Here is a 21821-nt window from a genome sequence, read left to right as displayed (position 1 = left end):
TCTGGGACATTGTTTTGCTGTGTCATGTAGTGCAAATGGACGAAGCTGGAGAAATGGCACGCGTGCGAAGTGCAAGCATGACAGTAGGCAGCAGCAACTTGATAAGCTGCTTTTCAATAGGGGAAGTATAGGAGGTTATACTGTAAAGGGTTTAAGTGGAGAGCATAGGGAAGGATTTTAGAATCCGCATGTTATACTTGGAGCGCTCTTGGGAACGTGCTTTTATCACACCTGGTTTTGGATAGCAATGTGTGGCAGGAGCCAGCCTTGCCTTTGCCGGTGACAGGCCATGAGTCTGAAGATGGAGTGGAACCTTTACATGGGTGCAGTCCCAGCTACTTGAGGATTGTTTGTCCTATCATGTGATGGGGATGGATGTTCAGTTCTGTGGCAGATGTGTCCCGTTGAGCACGATCTTAGGGTGAGCTTACGTACTGGCAATGGTAAATGTGGACCTGTGTGATCTATCTGTCTGTGTGACAGGATAAAGCGGAAGAGGGGAGTCTTGCCAGGCAGTATGGCTCTGCCTGCATGATCCTAGGTGCAGCACGGCGCAGCTGGCTTACCCATTCTGGGACTCCATGTGACCTGTGGTCAGCAACTCTCATATCTGCTGAGCTGTTCTGTCGTGTGGGATCTCACAGCAATAAAGCAACATTGTCATTGCTCTGCGAATGTGTAGGATGTAGGTGGTACTGGAGGAGCTGTGGGTGGTGTGACGTGGAGAGATGATGGGAGGAGCAAGGAGGGGTAACTAGAAATGAGTTTCATGCATAATAAGTACAACTGTGACAGACCTGGTAATTATTGCCTTTTTTTTTTCTTTTTAATTGCTTTTAAATAGGCTAAGTCTGTCCTTAAGAATCTAAGTTTCTGCTTGCACGGCAATGCTGCATACTTCAGAGAAGAGAACTTGTATACTGATAAGAAGGACATGGTCAAAGAAAGTGCCTCCCCTGGTCATTACAAGTCACAGGTGAGTCCAAAAAGTGAATTTGCTTAGGTAAACAGAAATAAATACTTGTATAATAAGTTGGTTTTTCTAACTAAATGTATTGAATAACCACATAACAAAAAAAAACATCTGAAGAGAATGCTATGTTACAGATGGAGCAGCTTTCACTATTTGTGTCAGTACAGGAGAGTAATCCTCTATTCATGGAAGTCAGCAGTTCCTCGTTCAGGCTGGCTTTGAGTGCCTCTTGTCAAGGGCATTTGTGAGACTTACCACAAAGTCTTCTGAAGAACAACTGCTGGAAGTTACCATGGACAAAAAAAACCCCCTTTGATTACATGAAATGAATGTATTTAGATGCTGGTGTTTAAAGCAAACAAAAGAAATGGCCCAGTAGCCCATGAGCGTTCTTAATGGTAATTGGGCTATAGAACCCATATATTGAACAAGCATCTCATAAACGTACTACTTCTCCCCCTGCCCTGCCTTTAGTGCTTTTTTATATGATTTTGACCCAACTGTCTAAGAGGGGTCTGACAGACTTGATTCCTTTTTCTCAGAAAAAAAGGTTTCTTAATTCTTTGACTGCTGAAAAGGAACATTTCCCTTTGCTGCTGCAACGAGCCTTTTAGGTGATATGACATTGGGATTTAGGAGGAAGTCTCCAGTAATCTGCCATTTTTATGGTTTTTTCCCTGATATTAAGAGATATCTGAATAACTGACCTATTTTCTCCCCTCGTTTTAGTTTTTGACATATCCCTGTCACCTGTTTACTTCTGCTGGTTAGTTTCCCAGGTAAACCAAGAAGGCAATTTATAGAATTCTGATTTTTTTATTTTTTAACCTACTAGTTTCAGAGAATTACTAGCAGTGCATCCTGAATGGGTTAACTAGTTTCAGTGTGCTATAGATTAAGATGCCTAGGAGTTATTAGAAGTCTTAAGTCAAAAAAACAAAACAATGCTTTTTCTTATGTTTGCTTTATCTTGCCAAGAAAAACAAGAAATAAACAGGAAATATTTATCCTGCCAAGAAATCAGAGAAGAATACACTCAGTATAGAAGTAATAATACTGTGCAGTGCTGTCATTTACTGTCGTTATGATAGATGCTTATAAAAAGCATCTGCGAGCAATGCTCTGTAGCAGTGAGTTCCTGCAGTTTTAGGATAACTGACTATAAAAAGGCTTTTTCCTAATTTAGCTCAAATGCTTTTTGGAAAATCAAGAACTTTCTGTCAGATGGGACTTTATGTCAATAAAAGTAATTTCTTCTAATTATATAATGAAGCAAATACTTGGCTCCGATTACATTATTTTTTAGCTTATAATATATCCTTTCAGAGAATTATTAGTCTGGTATAAGCCGTAGGCAGTTCTCACCTCCAAACAGGAGGAGAGTGAAGCCCTGTTGAATTTTTTTAGTCTGTGTCCTCTAATGCTATAGTTCAGCAAGGTACCCCAAGATACACATAACGTCACTGCAAACGTTTCCTGCGATTGGCATAATGTAGTGGTCTTTATGAAAGTCCCTAAAACTCCTTCCAGTCTGCTTGAGGGGCCTTCACTGCTCTGTCAGCAGCTATTAGCATCTCAGAATAGATGGTTACAGTCTTGAACTGTTTCCAGTACTTAGCTGGACAGCACAAGAAACAACACATTTCCAGTAAAGAGAAATAATATTTGAGTCTTCTGCTGTATTCTCAGTGCTGTGGACAGAGGATTTTCAGAAGATCATAGATCTCTGTCTCCTAGCTGTCCATCTCAAGCAGTGGTGGTGAGGCAGAAACCTCTCTCTGTGGAATATTTGTCTCGTATCTGCATCCAAAGGTGCAGCGGGGGCACCCTGGCTCTTCTGTGTGTCTTCTGTCCTGTTCATCCTTGGCAGCGCTCAGGACCTGACTGCACAAGGTCCTGAGCAACCTGCTCTGAGTAGGGGCCTTGACTCCAAAGATCCCTTCCAACCTCAGCTGTTCCGAGATCTCTGCCACGCAGGATTCTCCGTCCCCAATACAATTTACTGTTTATCAAGTCCTTTACCAAGATCTGTAGATTTCATCTGCCTCTGCATGCCTGGCAGCTGTGCTAGCTTGGCACTTGATTGGGGAATGGGAGGACAGCAGGAAGAGGAGTGAGGGAGTAACAGCCTTCCTCAAGGTCTTTGCCCTCGCTGCTGGAGCATTGAAACCATCTACGTAATAACAGCAAATCCTTAGCACACAGCCTGGACGAAGCAGAAGCACAAAGGAGCCAGGTAGCAAAAAGTGAGTCGGTGTGTAGTGGGGCACAGGACTCATGTCACAAATACCATAACAATGTCAATGCCTAATAGCTTTGATACTGTTTAGTTTCATATATATTTATAGTTGAAATGTTAGTATTATACTGATGAAGTTCTACTCATTTATTTCTCCTCAAATAAACTTTGGAAGAGCTTCTAAATACAAAGAACTGCATGAGGCTTTTGGAAATAGTGAATGTTTTTGGTAAATGCTTCAGTTTGCTTACTCCTCGGTTGTGATGAGCTTCTTGCAGAAGTTAAGTGCTCTGCGTGCATTTGAAGATAAGGTGTGACTTAACAGTGTTAGATGTCTTGGAAAAAATTGTGTTCAGTTTTGTATGTAGGGAGAGAGTTTAGTACATGCACAGTTTCCATTTTACAGGAAAGAACAGACCCTGTGTCTTGTTATGCTTTGAAAGAAGAAAAAATCCACCGAGATAACGTATCTAGGTTTTAGATGTGGTAAGTTTTTTGTTGTTGTTTTGAGAGGTAAATTAGTGAGAGCAGTGGCTTTTCCATGATTTGCAGGGTAGAAAGAATGAAGTAAAAGCCCTACTGAAGACTGTAGGAGTTGTCATTTGATTTTTTTTTTTTTTTTTTTTTTTTTTTTGAGACAGCATTTCATTCATTGATTTTTAAGGTTGGAATTCTGAGCGAAACACGTCTGTGCCCCTGCAGGCAGTCCTCTCTTTGCAAAGCCACTTATGGAAGTTATGACTCTCTGAAATTCAGTGAAGAATTTTTAAACTAAACCAAGCTGTAGGAGACAACACATTGTTTTACCCCTTTTTCTTTTTTACTGTAACTTGTTAGTAGTTCGTATGTAACGCACAGACAAGGGTTTCTCAGTTATTTTGAAATTCTGTTTAACTAGGTAGAATGACAGACTCCAGTGTTTTGGAAGTGCTGAGTGACAAGGCTGTATCTAGGGTACATGAAGTACCTCCTCTACTGATCTTTAGTCCCATTGTCCTGCACAACTCACATTAGCAGTGATTAATAGCTCTGAAAATAAAAGATAAATCCATTACTTACAGATCCTATTTTTAATCTATGCAAAAGTATTTTATAAGCTAGCCAAGGAGCATAATTTATCTCTGTGTATTGCTTCCTAGTAGACTAAACAAGACCAGGGGCGGGGCATTGGCATGTGCTTGTTGGTACTGTTAAATTGTTGCTAAAATTTTGGCCTTGGTCAGCTACTGCTTTCCTAAATGATACTTGTGTGTGGTTCAGGAGTCATTTGTAGCAGATAATTCGGATACCACCCTCCTCCTCTTCTGCGGGGTAAGAGTTTACTTGTATCACACGAGCACTGCCGTGCCATGTAAGTCTCTGGGCCAGGAAGTTGTTCTTGTCTCTTACTTAACGTTATAGATATTGACTGTGTTTGTATGGAATGTTACAGAATATGTGTCTAGCCTCTACAGGGTTATAATAACCTCTAATTCTGTTATTTAATAGGGAATTGGTTGGATGTGTAAGACAAGTTTATAGCAAGTGATAAGCCCTCAGTGTAAACTTTTGTTTAGTCAAAAAATTCACTAAAGGGTTGTTCTGTCCTGCTCGTGGTAGGAGCACACTTGGCCAGGTAATATTTCTTTACTACCTTTTCAGACAAGACCCAGGAAGGGAGATCTTCTGAGTCTGTGACAGCTTTCACTAAACCAAATTCCGGCCAAGGATTTGTAGTAAGCAAGATTTTACCGTTCTCCTTTTGAGAAAAGAGGGGAGAGAAAAATTAATTCAACTTTGCATTTTCTTTTAAAAGGATGGGGCATGAGATAGTGAAATGATCAATAGTGAAGTTTTGTTCTTTTAGTTTATTTAGATATAAATAACTTTTAAAAAGCTCTAGCTATAAAAACCTTTTAAAGTGGCTCTAGACAGACTGAATGCATAAGGCTGTATTCAGACAGTATAAATTTCCCTTAAACCCTCCATTTTCTATTGGCTTGTTCAGGGCTTCAGAGGTGTTTCTCCAATAGTAAGCACCAGTCTCACAGAGTTGGCAATATGGTTCCTAGTGACAATGCAATTTTTATCTCAGAAGCAATAAAATGGGAGTTTAGTAGATCAGTTTAAATGTTTTTAAGTATGAGGACCCAGTCATCACTGTAGCACCATTTGTTGCTTTCAAGTTGTGTTTTTTAGCCTTTTCAGGAATTTAATAAGTACATGGTTGAGATCTTTCTGCAGTTATTCAATAAGGATTTAGCAAATGGTTTCATTTGTTGGATCCAAGGCTAGTTTGACCATCCTGATGAAAGAGCTTTTTTCAGCTGTCTTTTTGTACCTATTGCAGCTGTATTTACAATGAATGATGTGACAGAAGTTAATTTTATCCTCATAGTCCTAAAAAAATTCTTGCTGTCCATCCCCAGCAGCCAGGTATCCAGAGTTTTAAGAGTCTTAGAGTAAGCTAACTATACTTTTTTTTGCAGCACGTTCAGAACTCTTCCTGCTGCCAGGTTGTACACGCAGGACGTCCGCCAGCAGCAGCTCTGCAAACTCCTGTTCATTGTCTTCCTAGCACTGCGTCCTTCTGTGTCTCTGTCTGTAATGAGAGGCTTGGAAAGACGGACAAACCTGCTTAGCAGGAGGGGTTTGCTAGAGGAGTGACATGCACAACATCACCTTTTTTTAACCTGTTGCTTCTGTTGAAAACCTTTATGACTAACACATCCAAGTGAAGCTGGCGATTGTCAGACAACCTCCAGGTTGTCTCATGGCCTCAGAAGTGATCTTAGTTATGTGTAAACGTATTGGAACTTCCAGTCATTTAATCTGCAGTTTCTTTCCATTCTCCCAGGCATCGCTGTCCATATATTAATAGGCAGCGTGGTGGCAACTTAATGCGCTCTTTGGGGGCTGAAGATGAAATATATTAACATTTGTAAGGAAACAATTCCTTTTTTTTTTTTTTCTCTCTCCCCAAAAAAGTTTATTTTTCACGTTGGCCTACTGACCTGGTTTTTTGCCAAGAACACAAAACAAATTCAGAAATTGCTTCAGGAAGATGGGTTGAATTACTCGAAGAAACTGAAAGGCAGCATCTTCAATGAAATATGTCTTGAAATAGGAAATCCCCTCAATAGATTCTTTTAAACTGATGTAGTGGTGTTTTTCTTTGTGCTTGTAAGAACCTCAGTTCACTGAGAAATGCTTCTAGAATTGGGTGCAAACAGATGCTGCTAAATGTGCTCCTTAGGACAATTTTCTTAGTTACTGGCCTCCTCAGGAAGGTGTAAAGCACAGGGCTGGATGCTACAGTCGGCTCCAGTCTGCATCCAATTCCACGGCCTCTTGCAGCTACTGATACATCTGGGGTTTTGGGGGGGGTTGGATTTTTTTGTTGTTGTTGGGGTTTTTGGAGTTTTTTGTTGGTTTTGGGGTTTTTTTGTGTTGGGTTGGGGGTTTTTTTTGAGTCTCCCAAATGTTATTTTCAGAACCACAAGTACTCCATTCTGACTAGATGTCTTTACTTACAAGAATTAAAGGGCAGCTAGTTCAGCTCTCTATCATAAAAGTTTGTTGGTGTTTTTTTTTTTTTTTCAAGAAAGCTTGAGGTTTTGCTCCTAGAGTCAAAACTTCCAAAAGTTACTCAACAAGGATCGAGGTCCTGGTGGCCAAGTTGGATGTTAATCAGCAGTGTGGCCTTGCAGCAGAGGAGGCCACCCCTGTGCTGGGCTGTCTTAGCAAGAGCGTAGCCAGAGGGGTGAGCACTGTTATGATCCTCTCTGTTCTGCCCTTGTAAGACCACAACTGGATACTGTGTCCAGTTTGGGGCTCCCTAGTGCAAGAAGGGTACTGGAGTGAGTCCTGCAGAGGCTTCCAAAATGGTTGTGGGCTGGAGAATGAGATGTCTGAGGAGAGGCTGAGAGAGTTGGGTCTGATCAGCCTGGAGAAGAGAAAGGGAAGATCTTATGGGTGTGTGCAGCTGCCTTGTGGTAGGTTATAGAGAAGGTGGTCCAGACTATTTTCAATACTTTTTTCTTTTTAAACCAGGACAGCAGTTAGATACTAGAAAAATTTGCCCAGAGGGGAAGTAGTGGGATCTCAAAACTCAACTGGGCAAGTTTCTGAGGAGCCTGATCTGAGTCTGCTCTGAGCAGGGAGTTAGGCTAGATGACCCCAGAGGTCCCTTCCAACTCAAAGTAGGTTTCTGATATTCTGCTTAAACCTTTGTCAATCACAGGTTCTGTCATGGCAATTCCTAGTTGAGATACCTTGTGAGGTGCAGTTCCCCATGTTACTTAGATCTCCTATTATTTATTCTTTGAATAAATAATTTATCTATAATAGTCTTCTCTGGACCAGTACTTAAAGACAGATTACTTTTCTTACCCACATTTTGCTCTGTGAAGTTTGCAAATGTCCCTCCCTGCTTACAGTGGGCTCTTTGTTGGAATATTCTGTGTTTTCAGGGATATAGCAGGGATAATTGCTCTTCCCTTTGTTTTCTCAGAAGGGACGTGTACTCCTGTGACAAGTGCATTTCCAGTCATATAGGCTAGAAGATTCTGAGCTTGTGAACGTGACAGGCAAACACCTACAATGTGAAATCTGTAGAGAATTCCTATTATTGTATAGTAAGTAATTTTTATTATTTACTTATTTATTTTTAGGAGATGCATAAACTTGTCAGATTTGGGCTACTTTAAGGCAGGGGAGGGAACAAGTTTTAGACTTCATCCTTTTGTCATAGCTACGTTTCATTTTCCTGAAAAATTATTTAGCTCAAGATATAAAAGGAAGGTTTGCTTTGTTGCCTTTAGTGCTCATTTACATAAACGTCTGATGTTAAAAATGTTTCCTTCTCTTTTCAACATAGGTAAATAGCAAGAAACAAAAAATGGACACTCAATTATTTTCCCCGTTATTAGGAGCAATTACTAGTACGCCACCTCCGCTAGAATCTTCCCGTCTGTATAGTGACTGGTCAGCATGTGGAGAGGATATTAGCTCAAAAACTTCGTTTCAAGACTGCACAAAGAAACGGTATGAGCATTCTTGGCATAATCTTACGGTGGTGTCCTGGAACACTGAAACTGTTATGGAGCAGAACAAATGGGATTCTGGATCTTTTTAGGAAGAGTTTATGGGATAACTAGAAACTCAATAAATTTTCTTTGCTGTATAATAGTTATTATAGAGGCTGTGAAAAAAGGTAGGGGGTCTGTGTGTGTGTAGATGTGTGTGTTTACATGTAAGAACATCTTAAAATTTGGAAAGAATACTACATTTACGGAATGAAATGGGAAACTGCCATATGTCGTTGAAAACTCCTTAAGTAAAAAAACCACTCTCCTTCCGTGCTTCCCATACCTCATAATGATCCTGCTTGATAATGTAGAGTATTTCCTGGAACGTGAACAATGCAGAGAGTGTTAGACACAGGTCGAGTGTAAGTGGTACCTCTGCTGCTGAAAGCATAAATATGCATACAGCTACTCTTGAAAATACGCCAGCCCACTGTCTTATTGTGCCCTTAATATAATGCACTCAAGTTCGATTTTATATTAAAAAAAAATAATTTTTGTAGTTTTGAATGCTGAATGAATGCAAAGGGTCTTTGTTACTTGAATCACGAAGCATTTTTATTCCCCTGGAGAAATCCACTCTGCCCAAGTCTTGACTATTGCAGGCACTTCTGATCATCCAGTCTTAATAATGCAGTAAAATTATGGAAGGTACAGAGAAGGGCAGTGAGGCTGGACAGGGGTTTGAAAGCTTCCATGTCAGTGGAGAGTAAATAAAACTCCTCTTCGGTTTTGATAAGTCAGCTCTGCAGAGGAATGATTTCTATAAAATCATGAATGATATGAGAATTGCAAGGAACAGGGAATGATTATAGAAACTAGGGGGTACCCACTGAAATAAGTTGTTCTCTCCTTCATGTTGGTCGTTATATGGCTTGTGTACAGCAATTGAAATTGTAATGTTAAAACTATTCCAGCCTTAGAAGTGCGTAAACCATGATTTTATATTAGGCTTCCCACTCTCTTCTTTCCATCTTAATGACAAGTGCTGGCAACATAATATTGCATTTTTGGGGGGGTTGGTTGGTACAGACTGGCACAGCAGCTTTTGAAGCTGTGATGATGCTGTTAGCATTTCTCATATCAATCTCACTGCAGTTATTTATCTCTTGCCTAGTAAGAAAGAGGAAGTTTGAGGTGGGGAGAAGGGGGAGTCCACTGGTTTACAAGATGCTGAAAGGTAACAGTTAAGGAAGGTACATGCATTGCAAAGAAGCTAAATACCATTGTTTGGGTTTTTTTGCTAATCTTCCCTGGGAAATGCCAGAGAGATGTTTATTTTTAATATTTTTTTTTAAATAAAACATCATATAGCTTTAGTATGAGCTGTAAGTGGTAACTTTAAGCTCTGAGTGGCAATCCACTAATTAAAATATACAATCTCTTCTTAAAGACAGCCTTTAGATTATTGCAAGGTAGGAAATGCAAAGTAGCTTTTTTAAAAAAAAAAAAATTACTCAAGGAATTAAACAACTAAATGGTACTTGTCTGTTAATAATAGTCCATGTCTACACCTATTCTGAGACTGCAGATATGCAGTATTCCTTGAGGTTAAAAAAACTTTGGTGTTTTTTTTTTTCCTTGTAATATTTTAGGGTACTTGGTGCCTAACTGTATTAGGTGCAGTACGCCTGTGTAGTTTTAGTTCCTCTAAGCTGCTTGGTGAGAGCAACTGATCCATCACTGGAGATTTCTTTGCAGTGTAACTTTGCTCATGCTTTTGTCCTTTTAATTCTCAAATTTTTGGCCATTAAAGTTATTCCACAATAAATTCTGGGAGCCCCAGTACCTCAAACCTATGTATAGGCCATTCAATAGACCGATATTCTGGTGCCACGAACTTCTCTTGAGAAATGTCCATTTGAAAATCCATCCTTGTTCAGTACTAGGTTGGATGAAGTTATTGGCACCTTTAAAGAATTCAGGCATATTCTCAAATGCAGTATCTCCCCAAAGGAAGACAATAGTTCCGTCTAATTTCTGTCCTCAAAGGCTATGGACATGTCCTGAGCTTCAGTTCTGGAGTTAATCACAACAGCCAGAACAGCACACAGATGTGGCAAAGGTACCATTTCCATTTGCCTGTTGCTCTTTCATCTTCTGCAACCCTCCTCCTCCCACCAGTACCTTGGAAGTTTTGCTGAGCAGCTGTAGGTCTTGGTTCTTTTGTCCTATTTCTTGTTCTTTCTCTGTCTGCAAGGGCAGGCTTGCTCACTGCCATGAACTTGGTGTCAGGCTGGACATCCGTATTCTATTTCGCATAGTTGCAAGCAATTTGGTATGGTTTTGCCTTTCCCATGTGCTGGTTATTTTCATGGATTCTTTTTATGTTGCTCTGCCTTGGTAGGCAGTAGGTTGTCTTATGGCACTAGGAGCTAAAGATTTGATTCCTTGATGCTGCAGAATCGAGGGATTTTACAGCAGTAACAGCTGCCTGCCTTGGACTTGAGAAAACTGAATGCCTGTTACACTGGCATTTTTGTTTTTAACTTCGGTTGACTTGTTGTTGATGGAGGCTACTTTATTTGGAGACCAGAAGACAAGAACATAGTTGACTTCTTTTCCATATGTGTCAGTGTGTTTCATGGGAAGTATCTTCCTTTCTGGGTGGATCAGGATTTTACGATACAAGATGCTTCCTGACACCTTACATTACCAAGAATTTTCAGATTGCTGGTAGTGAACAGCACTGGCTTGAGTCACAAGGCGGGGAGGTGTTTCTAGTCCCTCGCTTGAACAAGTGACGGCATTAAGAAATAGAATTTGTCAAGAATTCAGGTTCTCCTGCCTCGAATTGCATTGTAGTGTTTCTGGTGTATGTACCAGAAATAACAGCTGAACATTTCATCTCACTTCTGTCTAGTCTGTAAAATTTGTTTGGGGAATTTTAGACTCGCTGCTGTTCTGTGCTTGTTCTTTCCTGGGATTTTTTTTTTTTCCTTTTGTAGTCCACCCGGCTTCCTGCTGCCCTGTCCGCAGTTCTAAAATGGCCAGTAATTTTATTTTTAATTTCCATGCCACATTTTAAATTGATCTCTCCCTTGCTGAAAATCATTGTCTAGATGCAAGCTTTCATTTATGATCTCCAGTTGGTTGCAGAAATTGGAAGCAAATAGGCCTCCTTTAAAAAAAAAAAAAAAAAAAAAAAATTGCCATCTGACAAAGACACAGAAGAGATCCAGTTGTCAAATATCAGTTACAGTTTTACATTCATAAAACATTTTCAAGAATCTTTGTACTTATGTATATGCTAAACAAAATCACATAGACTAGATTCCTTACAGAGGAAACTGAAAGGTTATGAAGTAAATAATAGAGGTAGTTAGAAGTCAGAATGTGGTGAGGTCGTAAAAGCTAGTAAGGCATACATGGCTAATTTTCGCTGTGGCAAGAGATTAACAAGGTGATAGTCTTAGTAGTTTATCCCATGTTTTATAGTCTTTGTTAATCGGCAAAATCAGTGTGAGTAATTATGTGGCAGCATTAGCAGACAATGTAGTTGTTTGGATAAGCTGACACCAGGGAAGACTGAGAGATCTTCAGGGACGCTAAAGCGAATCAGCTGAATGAGAATAGGATGATGAGTGAAATTTATTGAAGCAAAACAATGCATGTTAGAGGGAAGGAGATCTTAACAGTGTTATGTTTTAATTAACTTATGAGTAAGAGTTAGGTGTCATTACAGACAGCTCTGTAAAGATCTCATTTTGCACCTGAAGTAAAAGATAACAGTTGGGCTTGTGTAAGAGTAGTGATGGTTGAACACCTTTGGTATTTATCAGGAATATTTAATAAAGTTTTGACCAACTCCTTTCTAAAGGGGGATTTGAAAGTGGTTCAACTTAAGTATAACTTAATTTTTTTGAGATTAAAATAATAGTTCTTGAATTATGGAAGTAGATAAATTAGAATCCTCAAGATTTTGAGAAGATTGATCATATTTATCCTCTAAAGGAGACAGTCAAGATTTGAAGAAATGCCTATAAAATAGTTATGTTGATTGAAAAGAGAGGAAAATCTTTTGCTGCTCCTGTCTCTTCACATAACAGCTTGAGAAGTCTCTGGTGAAGCAAGAAGTTAGGAAAATTGTTCTACTTCATTTAGGCTATAGAATTCACGAATGCAGGAAGAGATTTCTCTATATGGGTGCTGAGAATACATTAAATTCAGAACACTTAGCAGATGCTGCTAAAATAAATTAAAGGTTTAACGCTTTACTTTTTCTTTTGCCTGTTTTGTTTAGGAGAAAAAAGACTTTTATTTATCTGGACTTTTTTGTTTTTTCAGGGCACCAATAAATCTTTCTTATTCTGGCAATGGCCCTGATATGTTTGGGCTAGTGTCAAGCATTTTAGAGGAACCAAGCAAGCCAGAACCAGTTACAGATTGGTAAGTTTGTTCTGAAAGTTCTTACATGTGTGTAATGTTTTTTATGCCCTTTGTCACACAGATATGATACACATTTTGAATTATTTCACCAAGTTCAGTAACGAAGGTCTTATAAATCCCCTTGAAATGTAGAAGTGTTTTTCTTCACTTCACTTGCCCGTAAAAAAGAAAAAAGCAACAAACTGTTAGAAATGCAAATTTTCTTCAGTCCTCCATCAGCCTACAGCATTTTGGTGGGGGGGGGGTGATGGTGGTGGAAATCTCATTTTAACCAGTAGGGAGTTGACTGAATACAGTCGAATCTAAAATATTTAATAAGTCCAAATAAACTCTGCAATTCTGAATATATGTATTATCAACATTAGAGAACAGCATTGGCAGTCAGATTTCACATAGCATTTACTCAACTGCAGTGGGAATATTCCCCCCCCCTTATATTTTGGAGGAGGGCTATGTATGGTTAGCCAAGAATGTAATGGGGGAAACATGAAGGGGGGGGAATAACCGTGATACGTGAGCTGTTTTAATGTAAGAAATGTTTTAAATCATTACAGGAGTCTTGTTTAATTTTGTTACAGGAATTCTCTTTCAAGATTGTTTCCACCAATGTGGGCACCTGATCTTGGAAGCAATGGTGAATTCTCAGGGCTCTCACCTAAGCACTCTGTTGAAAGTAAGGATTTTTCAAACCTGATGGGCACACAGAACTACTATCAGGAACACTTGCAAAAGTCTCATGATGTGGAGATGTTACACAGAGGTTTGGAAGATCTTCATCTCATAGAGTCTTGGCTTTCTCCATCTGGCCCTTGCACTCAGCCTGATAATATTCTGAAGAACAGTTATCCTGAAAATTCCTCTTTGCAAAATAATAATACAATTCACCAGGAAGGGTTTTCATTTCAAAATGTAGACTATAATCAGCATTTGTGCAGTTATGACCACATGAGGTTAAATGGAGACTACGAAAAAATGGGTTCCAATTTTAGCACTTTTTCTTCTCAGAACAGAATGAAAGAAGGCACTAGCATTCAGAAAGAGTATTGGAAAACTGAAAGAGCAAGAGGCAAAGCTCTGAAAAACGATGCTCAAGAACAAACGAAGTATTCGCCTGATCTTTCCAGTCAGCCTGTTGATGACTCTTGGGATAAAGTGTCCCAGGACAACCACTTGTTTTCTAAAAGATATGAAAACTTTACAGCTGCTCATAAATTGCAGTCATCTGTTCATCCATCGCTATATTTTTTCAATCAACCCCCTAAAGAAAATAATTTTTCTGGAGGGACAAACAGAAAACCACAGGAAACCCCTGTGCAAAATGGTCATCACAGCTTTACTTTGGGGGATGCTTTTAATAATAATGAATGTAAGATCCATATTAGTCCTAAAGAATGCTCTCATAAAGTATCTGAATACGATTTATCTGTAAAAAATGTTATGCAAAATGGGAGTTATTCATCGTACCATGGACGTACGTGGCTGGATGGGAAAATGATGAGTCCGACAGCTGCATCGGATATCACGTATGGAAAGCAAGTGGTAACAAGTCCGCAGTCATCTTCTGGGGTTTCAACCATGTCTGGTGGTTCTCCCACCCATCAGTCTATAACACAGTCCTCTTACTACTCACCGATCTTACCTGTCCTCCCTTCAAGGAAAGATGGAAGGTTACAAATATCAAACGGTGTTTCTAATAATTTGGGAGTTTCTCATTTCATCTCAGAAAATCAGAAGCAAATGAAACCCGTTGGACGATCACAGCATGATTCATTGACTAATAAGGAGGGGCAATATCGTAAATTCCCCATTAATTTTTCATCTGACTGGTTAACGCAGCAGAATGCTGTAAGTGAAGACCCTGAAAAATACCACAGATTTCCAAAAAAGCAGACTCCAGAAAATAGTAATAAAGATGATAGAAGAGGCAGAAGGAATTGGATTCCTCATTTTGGGTATACAACCCCAAACTGTCAGCAGTTCAATATGTTCCGAAAAAAGCACGAACAGAATGGTGGTAGCATGTCAGATTTCATCAATCCTTCTTTTCTTCCTTCTTTCCCTTTAATGTCTGATTTTAAGCAAAATCCCAGCTTTCCTCCATTTAATCACCATCTGTTTTCATCAGCAAATAATTTCACTTTTCCTCCGTCACCATTTCCATTCTCAGAACTTGTTGATCTTTTTCATTATGATGACTTTAACCACTTGAATCCCTTCATCAACGATCTGTTTTGTGGGGAAATAGCTGCACCGTACTTTGCCTTTCCAACGCCGTTTAACAAGTACAGACCTCCAAGAAATCGCAGTGGACCTGCTAATGAGCTTCATATCCGACTGGAGGAGTGTTATGAGCAGTGGAGAGCCTTGGAGAAAGAGAGAAAGAAGGTAAAACACAGCTGACAATAACTTCCTGTCAAAGGTGATGATCGCATGAAACGATTTGTAGAGAGTAGATACTCTGGGCTGTCACTCCTTTTGAGGAGGCGAGAATTCTGTTGTCATGTTGTTAGTTTTAAATACCTAGAACACCATCTACACCATCTGCTTTCAATATAATGCTTGCATTGTTTGGCATGACTGGTTTTAAGTCGTGTGTGGCTTTGAGCTTCAGTTTGTAAGGCTCTTTTCCCTTAGGAGTGCTAACACAACATTTCTCTCTATTAACCTACGACTATTTGCTACAACAAATGTGATAACAATGTCGCAAAGCACTGAATTATCATTAGCTTGGATGGCTTTCATTTATGTGGTCAATAAAAGATCATTAGCTAGTTGTTATTAATTCAGTAGGCCTTTGTTACGACTCTAGAGCCACCAGCCATATGTGATGATACAGCAGGGCCCTCACTACCACAAATGGTTCTTAAAGTGCTGGTGTTTTATGCACCTTAACGCTCTAAATGTTCATATTGCACAGTTTGGTTAGATGGATCTCTTTTCTTTTCTTGTCCCATCTTCCTTCTCTCCAACTAAATCTTTAACTCATGTATTATAAGCCCAGGCTCTCCTTTTCCCTGCACAGTCATTTAAGGAGAGAAACTTTTGTGGTGTTTTTTGGTTTTTTGTTTTTGTGATGCAGTGGTGTCTTTCCCTTATTCTTTTGGTTTCTTGTTTTACTAAATCTGGTTTAGTTGAAAGAAAATAATCCTGATCGCTCTGTACACGGCTGTGGAAAAAACCTACAGTGTTTTGAGTGGATGTGACTTCTCCCAAAGGAAGTTTAAATTTATACTCTTCTTGTTACCGTCACTTTCCTGCCTCAGACTCTCTTGCTAAGAATTGTTGTCAGGGAGGGATCACACTACTGAGAAATGTGTTACACTTGGGATTGAAAGCTCTGAGCTCAAAAGCTGAGCAGGAAATGCTTTCCCAAGAGGAGTCAAATCTCTGAACTCCATGCCAGGTCTTGGAAACCAGGAGTCAATAATTCATAGTCCTAATTATACACTGAGTGCCTGTCTACTTCTTCCATGTTGGAGAGGCCTCCTGGCCATTGGAGAAAGAGACAGGTATCTGACCAAACTGGACCTCTGGAGAGCACCTTTTTCTTTCCAGCGTCAACTGTGAGACCTTGCTAATGGCCTTCTGGAGAGAACTGCGTATCTTGTTTGCTCACTGATGCCTTTAAACAAGACTCCTTTCTGCCCATCCAGTCTTCTACCAGGAATTCTCTACAAGTGAGAAAGGGTGACGATGATTCTTGCTCCAGTGTGTCCGAGACGAGTATTTTCAGAAACTCGTCTGCTTTCTGTTGTGGCAAAGAAGACTGTTCCAAACCTGCTCATGCACGATTTGGGTCAATGTGCTGGTTTTGACTGGGATAGAGTTAATTTTCTTCATAGCAGCTGGTATGGGGCTGTGGTTTGGATTTGTGCTGGAAACAGTGTTGATAATTCAGGGATGTTTTTGTTACTGCTGAGCAGTGCTTGCACAGAGTCAAGGCCTTTTCTGCTCCTCACCCCACCCCACCAGCGAGGAGGCTGGGGGTGCACAAGAAGTTGGGAGGGGACACAGCCGGGACAGCTGACCCCACCTGCCCAAAGGGATATTGCAGACCATATGACGTCATGCTCAGCACATAAAGCGGGGGGAAGAAGAAGGAACGGGGGGGACGTTTGGAATGATGGCGTTTGTCTTCCCAAGTAACCGTTATGTGTGATGGAGCCCTGCTTTCCTGGAGATGGCTGAACACCTGCCTGCCCATGGGAAGTGCTGAATGAATTCCTTGTTTTGCTCTGCTTGTGCACGCAGCTTTCGCTTTCCCTATTAAACTGTCTTTATCTCAACCCATGAGTTTTCTCACTTTTACCGTTCTGATTCTCTCCCCCATCCCGACGCGGGGGGAGTGAGCGACCGAGCGGCTGTGTGGTGCTTAGTTGCCAGCTGGGGTTAAACCACGACAGTCAATTAAGACATTTGGGAAGACTGAATCATAGTTTTGATCTCATAATATATATTTTTTGTGTTTTCATCATTAAAGGAGGATTGTTTATCCTCATATTGTGTTCTTAATAATCAAAGGGATTTAACTGACTAGCTCGATCTGGTCCATTCTAAGTGATCCAATTTTACCCTAGTGATCACTTCAGGCTTTCTCAGTCCTTGATTTTTGTAGTTACAGACTGCACCTGCAGATAGCTTTATTTATGAGTATAAACTGTTCTCAGTCCCACAAGCCAGTTGCTATAGCATGGCTCACATTCCTACAACCAAAATACTTATTCCTCAAAAGAGGATTGACTGCATCCCGACTGCCTGACAGGAATGTGCCTGGACTGCATTAATCCCTGTTTGTAGGTACAGTTTGGGAGAATGCTCACCTGTACATATGTACGTAGGAAGGGACTTTCTTTTGAGATTCTCACCCTTTTGATGTTCTCGCCCTACATTAATTTCTTAAGAGTGTAGACAGAAACTCCCCCCAGTGGGACTTGTATTTAATTCTATCTAGCTTGGCTAATCAGTCAGTCCTTTCAGCTCTCAGAAACTTGTTCATTGCAGCTGCTTTGGAGTTCGCGGTGACAGTGAGCTTACCTGTTTCCTTTTATAAATCTCACTTTTCTAGGGATCTCACATTTAAAAAAATTTCTATGAATTGCCTGTTTGGAATTGCCTGCAATATTAAATGTGCATGTAGATTAGTACTGTGAATTGCTTATTAGTTGTAATTCTTGAATACCTGATGTTGTTATATGAGTTCATGACCCTTTCTCCATCCGTTTTTTTCTGAATGTCTTGCAGGCTTCTGAGATGAATGCAAGTGGAGTCAGTCAGCTCTTGTAATTCGTGTTAGATGAGGGCAGAGACTAAATAATATGGAAGTGGCAGTAAAGCAAAAAGAAAAGGACTTCAGCACATATTTTCAGTACAAACATGCATAGTATGAATGTGTACTTAACCTTGCCTTGAACTGCAATGCAGTACCTAATCTTTCTCTCCTAAGTCCATTGTACACTGAAGAAGGAACGAGATCGAGAATCAGCTGCTAGTTGTGTCTTTTTTTACTCCAAGTGTAAGAAGTTCCTATCCAAAAATAGGTTTGGAGATGTTTAGTCACTGCCTGCATTGTATAGTGGTTTGGCCAGTTCCTTTCTCCATGGGGAGTTTGGCAGCTGTGTTGATGACTTTTTCAGAGCTGATACCAGTTGATGTTAAATCTGGCTTAATCCTGATGCGCTTCAGATACAACTTATGCTGGTGTGATCACCTGTTTCTTTTGTTAATAATTATAATAGGTGACATTTGAGAGATGCAGTGAGAGGCATACAGTTTAAATTCCTGGGGTACTGTACAAGAATTTCTTTGCCTAGGTCTGTGTCCAAGATTGGTTAAAATAAAGTTGTACAGCTTTGATTCTAAAAGCTGCCACTGAGCGTTGTACTCTGAGGTAGAGCTGAATTAGAAAAGTATTCTCATTCTTACAGGAGCTGGTTGTACACCTAGACAGATGTTTGGGAACGTTTTTCTGTAAATGCATTCAGAAGTAAAGACAGGAGGCGCACTTCTAATGTATTTGAAAATTCTAAACCACTCCGAAAATATGGATTGTAATACTGTACTAATTTCAAACATTTACAGTGGCTATTTATTTCCCTTTCAGACTGAAGCTGACCTGGCAAGAAACTTTCCAGGAAAGCGCATATCTAGCTCAAATAACACTCCTGTGTCCCGACTTCCTGCTAACCCATCACGAGTTGATCGTTTGATTGTCGACCAGTTACGAGAACAAGCCAGGGTAAGCCACCTTGAGCTATAATTCCTGCATTTCTTTTTGGTTTTATGTTTGTTTGTTTGTTTAATGGAGACTTATAAATACTTAGCGATTTTGGTGTTTTCAATGTATCTGGCAGGTGCTCACATTAATAGGAAAAATGGAAAGGCTTCGTGGCGCCCCTGTACACGGTAACATATCCGCTACGTTGGAACACCATATGGAAGCCATTCACGTAACACAGGCAAGGCGTAAGGATGAGATTATTAATGCTGCTAATCCACAGAGACAAGGAGCACCACGTTATAATAATGAGAAAGGTAACTGCTTTCCATTCCTGTAGTTTTAAAAGCTTTTTCAAAGATTTAATTGTGAAAATACGCCATTTGAAAAATGCAGCAATTATTGTAACTTCAGCAAAAAAAGTTTGTAAATCTAAACCTGTCGCTTTTTAAAAGGCTTTAAATTACTTTAAGAGATTCCTTTTTCTTGTCTGTTTTTGTTACTAAACACTTTGAAAGATTTTCCTCTTGACTAAGAGAACTGTAAAAACTGTTCAGTGATATTATATAACCATAAATAGTTGTCCTAAAAGTAAAAATGTACTTGTTTTTAAACAAGTTGAATTTCTTTTTTTAGTGGTATTGCTAGTCTGTCTTTTCTCTTCAGCTTATAAAGTAAAAAAAAAAATGTGTTGGTGCCATGTTAATCGATTGTGTCTGTCTACCTTATCTAAATCACAAAAATGCCAGAAATTACATTTCACGATTCCCAGCTTCTGTTGAAGTAAAGCCAGAATAATTTGTAGCAGCAGCATGTACTTCTGTAGAAGTAATGCAAAACTAGGACAAATTGCATTCCCTTCTAACAGCATAGTGTAAGTGATAACTTGCTATGCAGTATAATGATCGTACAGCTGATACGTATAGGAATTTGGGGTTTGGAGGTAAAGATCATGTTATTTTTCTTTAGAAAATACATGTGTCTTGGAAAATGATTTCCAAAGAGGAATGCCATTCCGCTGCCTCACCCCCATCCTCCTTTGGATCCTTACTTAGCACTGTCCTATATTGTCTTATTTCCCGTTGCTGCAGTGAAGCTGACAGTGTGGTTCCTTTGGCTTCCAGCAACGTGTATGGGATAGTCCTTCCTTGTAAGAAGGGAAAGATAAACTGTAAAGAGGGTCAAAATGTTTTGGTTTCACAAGTTAGGTGTCAAGCATGATGTCATAGCCTTAAAAGGAATAGTCCTATATGCAAACCAACTTCTAAAATTACTCCTAAAATTGTGTAATGGGACATTAGCCCCAGGCATAAGCCAGGCAGCAGGTAGTCATCATCTTACCAAAAGAAAAAAAAAAATTAAGAAAATCCCACAAACCATGTTTTTGATGATGCTTTATAGTAAAGGTATATGGAAGCATTATTCGAACCATCCTGTATCGTACGTGTAGTTAGAAAAATTGCAATTAGTCTTTTATGGTAACATCTGCAGCGTAGTTATGTTTCTGAAGAAGAGCTGTGCTGCTGTTGGGTGTCTAAGCACAATCTTAATCACACCTAGAAAAGCCTTTAGTCTGTTTTTCGCTGTGAAATATGTGTTTCTTTGAGTTCTGCTGTTGGTGATCGTATATCCAAAGGTCGGCAGTGAGCCTTTTCTCACTGTGAGGCTGGGTGGGTATCGGTGCCACTGAAAGGAAGACAAAGGAGGAGAAAAGGATTGTATCAAGCTCATCTGGCTGGAATTGAGTAGGTAGTTTTACTAATCATATTTGTTGAGTATCATTGTAGATAGTTCCCTCTGATAACATTAATTAAATGGGCTTAATTGTTGTATCGCAGGCCTGCTGGTTATGCCACTGAATTTTGGACACAATTATTTATGGTTGCTATTAGTGTGAGATGTTATAGCTGTCATTTGCAAGAGAAGAATGCCAGCTGATGGAATTCGACCAATGCAGTACCAGGGTACAACATTAGCTGTTTCTTGAGCAAACTTTGCGTAGTGGTGATGGGTTAAACAAATTTACAGATTTTTTAAAATGTATTAATATTACCAGGCTTGTATGCTAGTTTAACCTGTAACGTGTTTTTCTGTTGTAGATGTTCTGGCTCTGGCAGCTGCCATTAGAGAGTTGGCTGCTTCCACGCGCAAGGCTCGTACCGCTTTATGGTGTGCGTTACAGATGACTTTGCCAAAAAACTCTTCAAGCGGTCCAGTAAAACAAGAAGCTGTTGAAAGGGCATTGCAAGAGCTTTGTCCTCCAAACACAAGCACACAAGAAAAAAGCAGCATGGAGCATGAAAACAAAGGAAGCAAAAAAGAAAAACCTGAGGAACCCATGAGGATTCTGGAATAATAGCAAATAATAATCATAATAATAATAACAGAAGGGAGGCAGAAGGCTGAGGATGGGGAGGGAAGGGCAGTGTGTCCTGCATAGTACCATGGAAGGTGTTTTTGATAGGTTATCAAAAAGCAAAAGGGTTAACATAACTGATCAGTGCTGCAATTCTATTACTGTGATTCTGGTGTTGAGAGACACATCTTGTAAAAGTGTTAATGCAATTTTAATATTGCTGGTATTGCAATGTCTGCTACATAAGAATTTTATTATTAAGAGGAACTAAACAATAGCTGAGCATTTCCTTGTGTGCTTATCCAAAGCTATGTATCAGCTGTGAGTCAAGCCATGACCTGAGAAACCAGAGCGTGGTAGAACTTAATTCTCCTTTTTTTGTTAATGATACAATTTAGCATACTTAAAAAAAAAAAATCCATTTGAAAGGTATTTCATAATTGTTCAGGGGTTTTTTTTTTGCACCATTATATCGTTCTTTTAAGTGCCAAAGTGATCACTAAGTAGTTTGCATCCCATCCCTCTGTACAGAGCAATCCACACTCCTGTATTGTTTTTGTGACAGGGAGTCAGGTTGTTCAGGT

The 21821-nt window shown here is 39.7% G+C and overlaps 1 protein-coding gene across 1 annotated transcript; it reads left to right on the top strand.

Moving 5' to 3' along the window:
- Positions 1 to 934: 934 nt before the first annotated feature.
- Positions 935 to 21237, top strand: LOC127013724 (meiosis-specific coiled-coil domain-containing protein MEIOC-like). The gene is made up of 7 exons (XM_050892711.1): positions 935 to 976; positions 8071 to 8237; positions 12566 to 12667; positions 13246 to 15052; positions 18768 to 18902; positions 19018 to 19198; positions 20981 to 21237. Exons 1-7 carry the CDS (start codon positions 935 to 937, stop codon positions 21235 to 21237), a joined length of 2691 nt encoding a protein of 896 aa, XP_050748668.1.
- Positions 21238 to 21821: the final 584 nt, after the last annotated feature.

Source organism: Gymnogyps californianus, chromosome 2, assembly GCF_018139145.2.
Source record: "Gymnogyps californianus isolate 813 chromosome 2, ASM1813914v2, whole genome shotgun sequence".
Lineage (NCBI taxonomy): Eukaryota > Metazoa > Chordata > Aves > Accipitriformes > Cathartidae > Gymnogyps > Gymnogyps californianus.
The sequence above is the reverse complement of the archived record's forward strand: the minus strand, read 5'-3'. Positions and strand labels throughout refer to the sequence as shown.

Coding starts and splice junctions, on each gene's coding strand:
- LOC127013724 (XM_050892711.1), top strand. CDS start 935: ATGGTCAAAGAAAGTGCCTCCCCTGGTCATTACAAGTCACAG. Junction 12,668..13,245: donor CCAGAACCAGTTACAGATTG/GTAAGTTTGTTC, acceptor ATTTTGTTACAG/GAATTCTCTTTCAAGATTGT. Junction 18,903..19,017: donor AGTTACGAGAACAAGCCAGG/GTAAGCCACCTT, acceptor TGTATCTGGCAG/GTGCTCACATTAATAGGAAA.